Here is a 13,908-nt window from a genome sequence, read left to right on the forward strand (position 1 = left end):
CGCATGGTTTTCTCAACCGCATCTTTGCACTTACGTATATCTTCACCTCAACGTACAACCGTTCAGTCGAGTCCTCCATTGACAACCCTGTCACACTCTCCAATAGCTGTTTCTCGACTCAATATTGATCACTTGCTAATTTCTCAATGACCCAAGACCTGGAGAAAACAAGCTCCAGCCAGGATGGGGACCAAACCGTTTCCGAGAAGCTTCCAGAGAAAGGAAAGGAGGGTAGCATGAAGGACTACCTCCGTATCTTCCAGTACTGTGATAAATACGACTGGATGCTAAATGGAATTGCTGCCTTCTGTGCTATAGCTAGTGGAAGTTCACTACCGCTTATGACATTGATCTTCGGAAGTTTCACCAACAAGTTCAATCAATTCAGCGTTGGTGCCACAAGCCCTGCCCAGTTTAGGGATGATGTGGATTCCTTCGTTCTGTGGTTCATTTACCTATTTGTCGGAAAATTTTTCGTCACTTACATTGCGACCGCTACAATCACAATCTCCTCAATTCGAACAACAAGAAAGCTCCGCGAAGTATTTCTCGCGCGCACGCTGAGGCAAGAAATATGGCATTTCGACAAGCAAGGCAATGGAGCAATCGCGACTCAAGTCACCACCAACAGCACCAGGATTCAAGGTGGGATTGCGGAAAAGCTCACCTTCGCCGTTCAAGCTCTTGCTATGTTTTTTGCTTCCTTCATTGTCGCACTTAGCGTCCAGTGGAAGTTAGCCTTGATCACAATGTCTGTCATACCTGCCATATTCCTTGTCACTGGAATATGCGTCGGGATCGATGCGAAGCAAGAAGCCCGAATCATTCGCATATATTCCCGAGCTGCTGTACTTGCAGAAGAGGTGCTATCATCAATCCGTACAGTAAACGCGTTTTGGGCGAAGGAGAAGATGGCACGTAAGTATAATGTGTTTTTGGAACAGGCACATAAGGAAGGGAATAAGAAATCTCCCAACTATGGTGTTCTATTCTCAACAGAATATTTTTGTGTCTACTCCGCCATCGCCTTGTCATTCTGGCAGGGGTACCGGATGTATCTGAGCGGTGAGGTCCAGGATGTGGGTAAAGTTTTCACTGTGGTGCTCTCTGTTACCATTGCTGCGACGTCTATCTCTACACTCGCTCCACAAATCACTTCCTTCACCAATGCCGCGTCTGCCGCCGCCGAGCTTTTCACCATCATTGATAAATCGTCACTCTTGGATCCACTGGACCCCTCGGGAAAACAGCCCAGAACTTGCGACGGCAACATTGAAATCAAGAATCTCAACTTCGCTTATCCATCTCGTCCAACAGCTCAAGTACTCCGCGATTTCAGTATCTCGATTCCTGCTAGCAAGACGACAGCGCTGGTAGGGGCATCTGGTTCTGGCAAAAGCACTCTAGTGGGTCTGCTGGAAAGATGGTACGTTCCAGAATCCGGTCGCATTATCCTCGACGACATTGACCTTCCTGAATATAATGTCAAATGGCTTCGAAGCAGGATCCGACTAGTCCAGCAGGAGCCCATCTTATTCCGTGGTACCGTTTTCGAGAACGTTGTCAAAGGTTTAGTGGACGACCAGCGAGACTTGCCACGAGAGCAGCAGATGGAGCTTGTCCGTGAGGCCTGCAAGGCAAGCAACGCAGATGAATTCATTGTGGAGCTTCCACAGGGCTACGATACCGAAGTTGGAGAGCGGGCTGGTACCCTTAGTGGTGGCCAGCGTCAGCGTATTGCTATTGCTCGCAGTATCATCTCGAACCCCAAGATATTATTACTCGACGAGGCAACTAGTGCACTCGATCCAAAGGCTGAAAAGGTGGTGCAAGATGCTCTCAATCGCGTTTCCAAGGATCGGACAACATTGGTCATCGCCCACAAACTGGCAACTGTCAAAACTGCTGACAACATTGCTGTCATGTCACAAGGAAAAATTGTCGAGCAAGGCACTCACGAGGAACTGATCGACCTGAACGGTCACTACGCTTCTCTTGTACGAGCACAAGATTTGGGAGCTGATGAGGCAGAGGAAAATGCGCAAGATTTGAGCGAGAAGGCTGCAGTCGAGTCAACTGGGGAACGTCTTGCACTGCAGAGGACCGCGACTGGCGTGACATCGCTGGCAGGAGATGTTGAAGCTCAGAAAAAGCGCATCGGAACGCTCGATTACTCGCTTATTCGCTGCATTTGGATCATGTTCCGGGAACAGAAGAATTTATACTGGTGTTTTGCTCTGTCAACAATCGCTTGCCTGATTGGAGGTGGAACTTTCCCCGCCCAAGCAATCCTCTTTGCACGCCTCTTGACCATATTCCAGGTTACCGGACAAGAAGCCGTTGATCGGGCCAATTTTTTCTCACTGATGTTCTTCGTTGTCGCTCTAGCGAACCTGGTTGCCTACTTCGTCATCGGCTGGCTATGCAATATCATTGGACAGACTGTTACGCACAGGTATCGAGCCGAACTGTTCGAGCGCATGTTGGAGCAAGATGTGGAATTTTTCGACATTCCCATGAACACTTCTGGAGCGCTGACTTCCAAATTATCCGCCGTGCCGACGGATATCCAGGAGCTTGTTAGTGCAAACGTTCTCCTTATTTTCATTGTCCTCGTCAACGTTGTATCTTCCAGCATTTTGGCACTTGCATATGGTTGGAAGTTGTCATTAGTGGTCATCTTCGGTGCCTTACTACCAATCCTCATTGCAGGATATCTGCGAATTCGCCTTGAGGTCAAGCTTCAGGAGAAGAATTCCGAGAACTTTTCAGATAGTGCCGGATTGGCCAGTGAAGCTGTCGCTTCAATCCGAACAGTGGCCTCACTGACCCTCGAGTCACAGATCTTAGAGGAATATGCAGGCTTGCTGGGCAGCATCGTTCTTCGATCCACCAAAGCCTTAATCTGGACTATGTTCTGGTTCTCCCTGTCACAGTCTATTGAGTTTCTTGCAATGGCTTTGGGCTTCTGGTACGGTAGTCGTCTGCTGTCAACAGGAGAATATTCAACAACGCAGTTCTACGTCATATTTGTTGGAGTCCTCTTTGCCGGTCAAGCTGCTGGACAATTCTTTGGTTATTCAACGAGTTTGACGAAAGCAAAGGCAGCAGCCAATTACGTTCTCTGGCTACGCACGTTGAAACCCGTGATTAAAGAGGACGAAAACAACAAGAATGATGGACCGGAAGGAGATGGTCAGATCGACCTTGAAGACGTTGAGTTCCGCTACCGTCAGAGAGACACAGCCAGGGTATTGCGAGGTATATCCATGGCAGTCAAGCCAGGCGCATTTGTGGCCTACGTGGGAGCATCAGGCTGTGGCAAGTCGACGCTGATAGCACTTCTTGAACGCTTTTACGATCCAATAAGTGGTCGCATCTGCGTGGATGGCAAGGTTATCACCAAGATGTCCCCTCGGCTATACCGTAGCCAGATGTCCTTGGTACAGCAAGAACCAACACTTTACCAGGGGTCAGTACGGGACAATGTCTCACTCGGACTTGACTATGAACCACCGGAGGAAGAGCTCAAAGAAGCCTGCCGGAAAGCCAATGCATTAGATTTCGTCGTGTCCCTTCCGGAAGGATTCGACACGCCTTGTGGGTCGCGGGGAATGCAATTTTCTGGGGGTCAACGACAGCGCATCGCGATCGCACGCGCGCTAATACGAAACCCACGACTCCTATTACTCGACGAAGCAACGTCGGCGTTGGATACACAGTCGGAACGATTAGTACAGGCGGCTCTAGACGAGGCTGCGGTGAACCGAACGACGATTGCAGTGGCGCATCGTCTATCCACCATTCGAAACGCAGACACGATATTTGTGTTTGCCAATGGTAGGATCGCAGAGATGGGCACGCATGCCGAGCTGCAGAAACTCAAAGGCAGATATTATGAAATGTGTTTGGCGCAATCTTTGGACAAGGCATGATCCATGTGCCTCGGGAAGGTGGTTCATCTCGGCTCATCATGTATTGCGAAAAGCGTCTGTAACACTCTGAGACCTAGACTTTTATCTACCATAAATAATGTGTACTTCTACAAGAGTCTTCCGCGGATCGCTCATGGTCAGCTTATTTCCGAAAGGAGGCACAATGTGCCAAGGGGACCATAGATAAGGCGGCTCGGATTCGTACTCGTTTCGATAGCACGAAACAGTCATCTCAAGGCCGTGCTCCACCAATTGGGTGCCTTTGACTCTTGAGTAGTGGAGGTGGGAGGCTGGCGTGGTCAAATCCGCTCATCCTTCTCGAACACTACCTAGGTCCATGAAAACCTCCACTGTGACTCCCACAAAAAGACAGCCTCCGTACGAAACAAGTCCCGGCAGGAATGATACTGGGACAAGAAGTAGGAGGGATTAGGACCTGACAGATAGCCTCGGCATCACAACCATACAGACAGCCCTGTTGCTCTGACCAACTAAAAATCATTGTGCCGGCCGCCTTATTGGGACGTCCGGCCTGTGAAAAGTACATAGACCCGCAGGTATCCCCGGGTAGGCCTCGGAGTGCTCCAAGATCAACTTGAACTTCGACACTTTTGAACAGTCTCAGGAGAAGAAGATTCGCGAGTTATGTGGGCGCCAACGGTGAGATAATCTCCTGGTCCCCCCAAATCCCTGAGATCCGCAACTCGATTGGAGCGGCATGCCACGTAGAAGTCAGCTCTTTCACGTTGTCTCGGCGTAACCTCTTAATCTCTGGATTCGACTGGGTGTGCATTCAGAGCGATTGAGTCGTTCCTTCGCTCCTTGCTATTGAACCGGAACGACTGATGTTTTACATTACAAATCCAGCTTATGTACATATACCACAACTGGTGGAACAACATCTCCTCCGTTCGATCAGCGGTCTGCGCAGAGAAGTTGTCAAGACTGGAGTCCGCCACTGGACCCACGGGCGATGGCTCGAAGCCACTACGGATCGGCATCGTCTCTACAGCTCGAATCAACTACCTTGCGCTGATCGAGCCAGTTTCTACGCACACATCCTCTTTTGTGACGGCAATCGCCTCACGTACTGTAGCTAAAGCTGAGGAATACATCCAGCGAAACAAGGTCATATTGACAGGGACCTGCAAAGCTTATGGGTCGTATCAAGAGTTGTTCGACGACCCCGATGTTGACGCCATATACATCCCCGTGCCCAACAGCATGCACCATGAACTCACGCTTGCAGCACTTCGGAAGGGCAAGCACGTTCTGATCGAGAAACCAATCACCTCGAACGCCTTGCAAGCAAAGGAAGTCCGTGCTGCCGCGATAGAATCGGGGAAAGTCGCCTTGGAAGCTTTCCACTGGCGGTTCCATCCAGTTGCCGGATATATCAAGTCACTACTTCTGAGTGGAGAACATGGCGCTGTGCTGTCTATCGATGCAAGGTATGCAATGTTTGCTGGGATGTTCACACGAGGCGGGGACATACGCTTCAGATATGACCTTGCCGGCGGAAGCTGCATGGACTTGACCTATGTATTCTCAGCGATTGCCTACTTCGGGGTGCGTGACAATTCAGATCCGAATTTCGAGTTCGAGGTCCTGGATTCCAAATTTCGAGTAAACCCGCAGGATCCTCTGGTGGACGAGCAGATGGAAGCAACCATCTTATTGAAGGATCCACGCCATTATACCAACGCCGCTGGCACGTCCGGCGCGCCAGCTCAGATCCGCGCCACAGTCGGAACCGACATCTACGCGCCACCGTTATTCGGCATCATCCCCCGAGTCTGGGAGCTGCCGACGCTCACCATCCAGACCGAAAAAGCCGAGATCAGAGTCGACAACTTCATCGGCCCGTGGATATCGCACAATATCGCCATCACCCCAGTGACCCGAGATGCCGGCACGGGCCAAATCCTCAGTCGTGGAAAAAAGTTCCAGACCAAGCTGTACCAGGGCGGGCCGCTGTGGGAGCGAGAGGAAGCCAGGACGGGTACGAAAGTCGGCGAAAACTGGTGGACGACGTGGCGGTACCAGCTGGAGGGGTTTGCGCGGAAAGTTCGCGACGGCGACGACTATCTTGGTCCTTGGGTGACGCTGGATGAAAGCGTCAGGGTCATGGAGATGATTGATGCTGTCTACACGAAGGGCGGCCTGCCTGTTCGAGGGGCGTGAGGACTTGTTATTATTGCGAGTGGGCGTAAGCCGTCGGGACGTCTCTTGTTTTATTTAGCCTTGATCACTCCTGTACAAGAGATTGTTTTTGTGTGGGTTGTGTCATGGGTATATTAGGTACGAAGTATAGATACCTAAGATCATACTACTTCAATCACTCAATGTATCGCATTCACAATCCAATTACAACGACAGAGCATGATTAGTTCGGGTATCATCCTCCCAAAATAAGAAACGCGAACGCTCACGCCGATCCAAAGACAAAATCTGCATGACTTGCCGACCCATGCAGGGTGACATTTCTCTTTCCAACGCCGCTGGCCAGTTTTATCACAAAAGCATTATTCCCACCCCCAAAGGCGGTTTCATTCAAAAGGGCATCACTGAAGCATTCGCCCAATACTTCTCTTTCTCCAGGGACGGATCTTGGCGTGAAGCTCACCAAGCCGTTCCCTCCTCCTGCGCCTGCTTCAATTTTTCGTAGAAAGCCCAGGGCCAATTCTTCATATCCTCGTCCTTGGGCAGGCACGTCGCGCCGTCCTCGGTATATGTCAACTCACCATTCTTCCGCATCGTTTCTTCTCGTCTACGACAGTAGCTGACGACGTTACCGATGACGCGACCCAGCATGTCGGGGCTGATGGCAACGGGGTTCAGGAACGGATCGGCGTCGCTGAGGAGCTCTCTGATAGTGGGCCGGAGACTCTGTTCACGCGTTAGACAGCGTCGCAGGGTCTTTATCAGGCCAAAGGGCACGACAGCGCCGCCCACGCCCGTCGAGGGGAACTGAATCTCCACTTTCGGATTCGGGATGCTCATGATGCGCTCGAATTGTTTCGTGATGTGCGCGAATGGGGGCTGGCCGTATGTCAGCTGGTATAGAATGCAGCCAAGTGACCACACGTCGCTGGGTTTACCCAATTTCAGAAGCTTTGTTCCAGGTGCGGAGCCTGCTGCTGGTGTGTGGCATACCAGGGACTCGGGGGACATGTAGTTCGGGGTTCCGATTTGGTTTTCGCGGTGGATATTGACCGTGTTATCCTGGATGGCGTTGGCAATGCCGAAGTCGATGAGTTTGAGCTGACCCTTGACCAGGAGGAAATTGGCGGGTTTCAAATCCGAGTGGACAATGTCATGTTCATGTACGGCCTGGACACACTCCAGCATCTCTTTCCAATAGTGCCGTGTGAAAGTGATGTCAAGTTTTGCGCTCTCGCTTTTGAGCTGCTCATTTAACATCTTATTGAAATCCGACTCTCCCAACTCCATCATAACATTAAGAACCCCTTTCTCTTCATTCACCTCGTAGTCGTACAATCGAATGACACGATCCACGTTTTCCAGCTTTTTCAATAGGTCGATCTCTCCTTTGTACCCGGCTATTGCAGCCATGTCGGCATCTTCCAAGTTGACTCTTTTCAAGGCAAAAATCTTGTAGTTTTCTGCCATGATCCTGAACACCCTGGAGGATCCTCCTCTGCCTATACAATCTAGTCGTCTATAAGTTTTGCCGTTCAAAACATAGTGGACCGACTTTTTGTTCCGCGTGCCTGCATTTGACGTAGCTGTTTCTAGTATTGACATTTTGGGTGGTGGAGGTGGGGCGGGTCTGTGAGGTGTGTTGTTCGATCTCGATGCCAATGGTTGACGAGATGGCGAGATACTGACTGGCGCGGGATCATCTGCTCTTGGTTCTGATGCAGGTTTATCTTCGTGCACATCAAGGAGTGAGACTGCCTGTTTTGGTCGACGAAAAGTTGGGGGTGGTTCATTTTCTTGGTCATGCGAGGCTGGTAATGGAGGTAGTGGTGGAACCTTGAAGATGGGGTCTCTACGCGAACTGGACGATTTGGAGGAAGACTGTGACTCAATCGCAACTGGTGTTGGATGTGGCCTCTGGATTGAGGATGGCCTCGAGGGTGGTTGTGACTTTTGCCGCTCCGAGGACTTTGGCGACAGTGCTTTGGGAGAAACTCTTCCAACTTTGATTTGCTTGGGACTCCCCTGCAAGGCCAGGAGATCGTCCGGGTAATCGGCCAATGGCTCTGGAGCCCTTCGACCAGCTTCTCTTTCGGGGGTCGTAGATCTTGCCATGGATTGATGGTCGATTTCAGCATCCTCTTCTTCACTCTGGCGGCGGACCATACCTCGGCGGACAGGTCTGTTGAGCAAAGCGCCTCCAATCCTCCTGACACGCATTGTACTTTGGGCACCGTTCTCATCTATGCGTTTTGAGCGCATGATTGTTGAAGGGACTGCCGGGCCATCCTCCTCTGGACTACTCTGAGCATCTGGTTGTTGTTCGATCGAAGTCCGAGGGGAGCTTTCAGGCCTCGTTTCTTCTATGTCCTGCCTTGAAGAGCTCGGAGATTTCTCAGCTGGTGGGGACCGAGACAAACGTCTCGAATCACTGACGCGGATGCGTCTGATCCTGGGTGCCGGTGTTTGTGAATCGGTTGCTTGCTGGCGCACTTGGGCAGTTGACTTGTCATGAATTTTGTACATAAATGAGCCGTCTCTTCCAAGTATGGTTGGTGGTCCAGGCCGGTTGCCAGCTGTTACTCGAACGACGCGTGGAGCAGGACTCCCATCTTGCTGGAATTGGGGACTTATAGTCCTCCAATTCTCAACGGGAGTGCTTCTCCCAAACCCAGGCTTCGTCCTTGGTGGCAGGGGATCGATGTTCTCTTTTTCTGCCTCTGGTTGAGAGTTGTCCTCGCCTAGAATTGCCTGGGCTTCTGCACTCAGCTTAATTGGAGCAAGGTCTTCATCATCGGAACTGTCTCCAGTTAGATTTCTTCCAACCTGAGAATCTCGATCGGAAGGCGCGATATAGGGAATAGGTTGCATTCGAGCAGCAGCTGTCCGAGTGATTGGTCGATGGGATGATTGGCGGGAGTGACTGAAGTGGGATGAGAATGCAGCAGGAGTGGGTGACGCATAAGTTGCCATTCTAGCGTCTAGAGTCTAGAGATTATTGTGAGGTATTGATATTGTAGTGCGGGATCATGGTCGACTCGTTGTTGGGTGATAATTGACGCGATGCTTGCTTGGGCTGGTGTATGAGACTTGAGGCCGAACGCTTCTGCGTGCAGTTTGCGGTAACTGCCAATTCCAGCGCAGCCAACACGTGCCAAAAAACATCGACGCGTTGGCCCAGCAACGGTGGCTGACTCAGCTACACAACATGCAAACAGAAATGTACTCGTAGTACGAAAATGAACTGAGATCATTGTGACCGCAAATTATCTTCCAAGGTTTCCAGTCATAATTATTTCAATATTATTAACGTGTCCATTAATTCTTATTAGTGACTCATCGGACACAGAGAAATCACACGTGCGTGTTAAGATATGTTATCCAACCAGCGCCATCGCCCCAAATGCTTGCAATTAAATAACCTCGCTCAATGAACCTTTTTGGAGACGCGATTCTCCAGAATAGTCGTTATGGAACCTCGAGACTTTTGGTCCTCGGATCTAGAGCATGATGGTGAAACCAGCAAAAATGCCAGCTGCAACCACGGCCAGACCATAGAGTTCCCCAAAATTGACAATCAGCCGTGCTGCAGCATTTGCCGAGTCAGATGCAGCCGTGGCAGTGGCACCACTATCAGTGCCAAAGCCTGTGTAGATGACTCCATCAGATGCAGTAGAGGCTGCGACTCCCCCGGTTGTGGTGGCAGACATTGTTGAGATTGTGCTTGTATTGACTCTTGTAGGATTGGATGCACCGCAAGGGTGATCAGCAATGCACGCAGCAGCACAGGTATTATCCGAACCACATGCCGCCTGGCAATTACTGTTGTGCTGAGTGCACTTGTAGTATGGTATCGTTTGCGAATACTCCGAGGTATTGGGAGCAAGGCCGTTGGAACAGATGCAGCTGAAGGCTAGGGAGGCAGGATCACAGGTGTTTGAATATGTGCCAGCCGAGTTGCCAGCTTCCTGTAAACAGATCAATGGGCACTGAGCGATCTGCGATGTACACCAAATCTCTAAGAGGATGGTCAGTCCAGGGAAATCAAGTGGGCGATAAAAGGGGGAATTGGCACATACTTCTCGTGTCGAGTGGTACTGAGTTAGGGTCAATCTCTTGGGAAAGTGCTGATGTGGCAAAAGCAGCCAATATGGTGGTAAGAAGTAACAATTGCATGTTGGATTGTGGGAACAGTCAAGTCGGGTTGCTAGATGTGTTGCTGGATGGTTGATAGCAGATTAAACGCAGATTGATGGGGAAAGAAAGCAATTAAATGTGTATAAAGCAAGACTGGTTGCTGCTAAACGAAAGAGAGGTTGCGAGGTTGCTCAAGGCTGAATGTCAGTCAGAGTCGAAGCAGAAGAAGACGCAGGCAGATGAAGGACAGAAAGAGGATATATAGTACCAATAGTCGTAGTAGTACCAGTGAGAACGAAATAGGACAGCAAAGATGGAGAGGGTGGTGGAGGAGGAGGCAGGGTTGGAAGGGAGAGTCCGCTGGTATGCACCAAGAAGTACGAGAACAAGACCCTTGCGCGAGGGCGCTCTAGGCGAGATGGCGTCCCGCCACGCACCAACAAAGGCCCCGGGAACTGGGACGATCCCATTGCTATTCCTAAACAGTCCAATGATGAGGACGAGTTGCTGCAAGACTTGACGGGTGGCACAGAGTCGTCGAGGGTTTTGCACAGTCCAGTACGCATGAAGGTGGTTGAAATGTCTCAGGCGTGCATTTTGTTGGTGAGTGTCAGTCGAAAGAATCATGTCAAAGCAACTCCAAAAAAGAGAGGCTCGGAACCCATTTTCTCTGGGGAGCCGCGCTAGGGCCTGGATCACCCAATCATTATCTGCCCAGAGGCCCAATGCCCCTACCAGATCCCTGTCCCTTGATCGCGCTTGGTGTTTTAGGCGTTAGCTTGCTGTTAGCTGCAGAGGCCTCAAATCTCACCACGGCACCTCCTAGTACGAGTACTCGTACAGTAGAGTGATGGTCAGTTTGGTTCAGAAGTCTGATCAGGTGCTGCTCGCATGAATCCATCATAGAGACAAGAGAAACAACTGTATCCCGTACGTGTCCAAGTTCCACAGGAAATAGTCATCTGCGGAGTTTCGCTGGCTACAAGCAACCCAAGAACTCCGTGTGTACGGACACTCAATTCTTTGTGTAGAGCCGGACATGGACTAGTGCCCTCTGCAGCCGAGAAATTTCCCATTGGGACTTGTGCCACTGCCAACACCTTCTTCTGGGTCAGAAACTTCTTCTTGACTTGCAACTTCCATCCACTCGAGAGGCGGGGAATACAACACAAAACCACTGCACTCCTCGTGTTTCACCGATTACTCGTACTTTGCCTCATGGCTTCCAAAACCCAACATCTACGAGTACTCCACTTCTAGCTAGATCTGAATCACATGCATGGACCACTCCACCACCAACCATGCTGGTCCAGATCCTCAGAGCACCGAGGCCGAGCTCCTGACACAAAAGTCCCAGCCAACCCCGACTTCACCACCATACTGGCACCACAGCAGAGGTCCTTCATATACCAATGAATCATCCAACGACCACCTGCCCGCCATTATTCTTGAAGACCACACACTGTCTCACGCTCCAAGTCGAAGTGGCTTATGGGCCAAATCCATCGTCATTGATGATTATGTCATTGTTCGAGGGAGCCCAACAGGTATTGGCGCCTACGTGGTCTATAATTGCAGAGTGCAAACTCTCGACGGAGGCCCAATGATCATCAGGAAGCGTTACTCGGAGTTTGATGAGCTGCGATCCAAATTGGTCAAAGCATTTCCTCAGTCAACCAGCTCCTCGCTTCCTCCACTGCCTCCCAAGAGTGCTTTGTACAAGTTCCGTCCCAAGTTCTTGGAGAAAAGGCGGGAAGGTCTGGCATATTTTCTGAATTGTGTTATGCTCAATCCTGAATATGCTGGATCAGTCATGGTAAAGGACTTTATCTTTCCTCCAGAGCAGTGAAGCCCTCAAGAGCGTGATGTGGAGGACAGAAGATTACGAACCCCCAATAACCATTCTAATCTGTCCTCCCTGGACAATAAAGCTCAATACCACGAACGATGGCGCTTACAACTCTCAATTTCTGGAGTGCTATGTAAACCACATCTTACGGCACGCTACCCTTCGCGGGCCTTACACTGCCAAAAAAATTCTCTAAGCCCGTGAGACACATCCGGTTATTTTCAGAGCACAACTTCTGTGGGGATCCATCGCATGGAATCTTGCACAGCGTATTGAACCATATTAATCCCAACATACTCCCATTCTAATTTTCAGGAAACAAAGGCTGATGTTCGGAGAGTTCTGGGTCTGGTGGCTATTGGCCCGTTTTTGAAGAGTATATCAATCTTAATATGTACGTCTACTTCATCAAGGTTACCCTCACGACTTCACGACTTTTGAGCATCATGACCCCAATTCTTCAGGCTGCGATATGAATTACTTTGAGTATCTTCTTTCGCTTTGCCTTCTTGCGCGAGATGGCGCTTATTATACGCAGCCACCCTTCTCATGTGGGCAACGTCATCCTGGTCATACTTGGATGGGTCTTTTTTGGGATTCTTCTTCAAGATCTCAATGATCTTCCTTCCACTACCATAGGCTGTCAGTCTGAACTTGCGAGTGGTAAATTTGCAGCACCACATTCTTTACACAAAGGCGCTCTTGCTCACCTTTCATGGCCGATACTTTCTCCTGAGCCATCATTTTTGGACCAACCGGATTTCTGGGAGTCGTCTCCTTTTAGCCACTTCTCCAACTCAGCAGCTGTCATGTTAACAGTCCGGTTGAAATCCCTACACCCAAATTAGATGGATGGTTGCAGTATAACTAGTACTGGACATCGCACTCGATGACATCTTTCTCACTTTTGACCATCTTGACGCTACTTGTTGAGAAAGACTTGTGATTTTTGGCTGCCGGTCCAATCAGGAGCTTGCAGGAAAGAGCAGTTCGTGGAGGAAATTTCATGTGTAACAAGCGGAAGCAGGATCGCTAAACGGATTCGGTCGTGTAAAATGGGTTGTGCTTGTTGAAAGTACCAAGGGATGCAAGGTGCTGCACGGGTCATATTACGTCATGATTTTTGTGCCATTCAAGTTGACATCTGGATTCGGGGAGGAGTCAATCATCCTCAGTCATAAGACAGCTACTACTTCTCTGCAGGCTGGCCGTCGGAAGTCGGGATAAACTACAAGGAAGGCTGTGCGAGGTATGTAGAAATACCAAGTAGTCTGTGCACACTCGTTGTGAGGGTTAAGATTAGGTTCGGGACTTCTGAACAATGCAAGGCTGAAAATGTGGTACAGTAAATGGGGATAGCCTTGTGGCACTCGGATGATCCCCGTTGCATTCCTATCAGCGTAAAGCAAGCAGCCACGCCCAGTCATGTGGCAGGGAGGAAGAAGTATAAGTAATCCCCCTCGTGCTCCGAGCAATGCTCGTTTGTGAGAGGCAGGCCACATGTTCTGTCACATTTGCCTCCAGTCTGATGATCCTGGCCAATCTTATCATCAGTGACACCATACCTCGTACTCGACCCGTCAAATCTTAGTAGCCGCGTGCAGTCCCACCTCGAACCTGTGGCGATCAGCCAAAGTCAAATCCGTAACCGTATTGTGGCTGGAACCCCTTCCGACCTGACTGAGTCTCAGACCAAATGCTCGTCATTGACGTAGTGATGAGATATGAGTCGTGGATTCGTGGCCCGAGGAGAGTTCTCAAAGCCTCGAATTTACCAACGGTGCCAATGATACCGAGTACTGACGACTTGAATTTGTGCTCCTC

The 13,908-nt window shown here is 50.2% G+C and overlaps 6 protein-coding genes across 6 annotated transcripts; 3 read left to right on the forward strand and 3 right to left on the reverse strand.

The window, feature by feature from the left end:
* Positions 1 to 146: 146 nt before the first annotated feature.
* LTR84_012481 (uncharacterized protein) lies at positions 147 to 3,935 on the forward strand (the record flags this gene model as incomplete). Its single annotated transcript, XM_064856001.1, has 1 exon — positions 147 to 3,935. One exon carries the CDS (start codon positions 147 to 149, stop codon positions 3,933 to 3,935), a length of 3,789 nt encoding a protein of 1,262 aa, XP_064707901.1.
* Positions 3,936 to 4,805: 870 nt separating this feature from the next.
* LTR84_012482 (uncharacterized protein) lies at positions 4,806 to 6,119 on the forward strand (the record flags this gene model as incomplete). The annotated part of the gene is made up of 1 exon (XM_064856002.1): positions 4,806 to 6,119. One exon carries the CDS (start codon positions 4,806 to 4,808, stop codon positions 6,117 to 6,119), a length of 1,314 nt encoding a protein of 437 aa, XP_064707902.1.
* A 438-nt stretch (positions 6,120 to 6,557) lies between these two features.
* Positions 6,558 to 9,071, reverse strand: LTR84_012483 (uncharacterized protein; the record flags this gene model as incomplete). The annotated part of the gene is made up of 1 exon (XM_064856003.1): positions 6,558 to 9,071. One exon carries the CDS (start codon positions 9,069 to 9,071, stop codon positions 6,558 to 6,560), a length of 2,514 nt encoding a protein of 837 aa, XP_064707903.1.
* Positions 9,072 to 9,598: 527 nt separating this feature from the next.
* Positions 9,599 to 9,808, reverse strand: LTR84_012484 (uncharacterized protein; the record flags this gene model as incomplete). Its single annotated transcript, XM_064856004.1, has 1 exon — positions 9,599 to 9,808. One exon carries the CDS (start codon positions 9,806 to 9,808, stop codon positions 9,599 to 9,601), a length of 210 nt encoding a protein of 69 aa, XP_064707904.1.
* Positions 9,809 to 11,514: 1,706 nt separating this feature from the next.
* Positions 11,515 to 12,084, forward strand: LTR84_012485 (uncharacterized protein; the record flags this gene model as incomplete). The annotated part of the gene is made up of 1 exon (XM_064856005.1): positions 11,515 to 12,084. The coding sequence occupies one exon, from the start codon at positions 11,515 to 11,517 to the stop codon at positions 12,082 to 12,084; it is 570 nt and encodes a 189-aa protein (XP_064707905.1).
* Positions 12,085 to 12,512: 428 nt separating this feature from the next.
* LTR84_012486 (uncharacterized protein) lies at positions 12,513 to 12,895 on the reverse strand (the record flags this gene model as incomplete). Its single annotated transcript, XM_064856006.1, has 2 exons — positions 12,513 to 12,714; positions 12,795 to 12,895. 2 exons carry the CDS (start codon positions 12,893 to 12,895, stop codon positions 12,513 to 12,515), a joined length of 303 nt encoding a protein of 100 aa, XP_064707906.1.
* Positions 12,896 to 13,908: the final 1,013 nt, after the last annotated feature.

Source organism: Exophiala bonariae, assembly GCF_035927105.1.
Source record: "Exophiala bonariae strain CCFEE 5792 chromosome Unknown scaffold_8, whole genome shotgun sequence".
In the NCBI taxonomy this organism is placed as follows: Eukaryota; Fungi; Ascomycota; class Eurotiomycetes; order Chaetothyriales; family Herpotrichiellaceae; genus Exophiala; species Exophiala bonariae.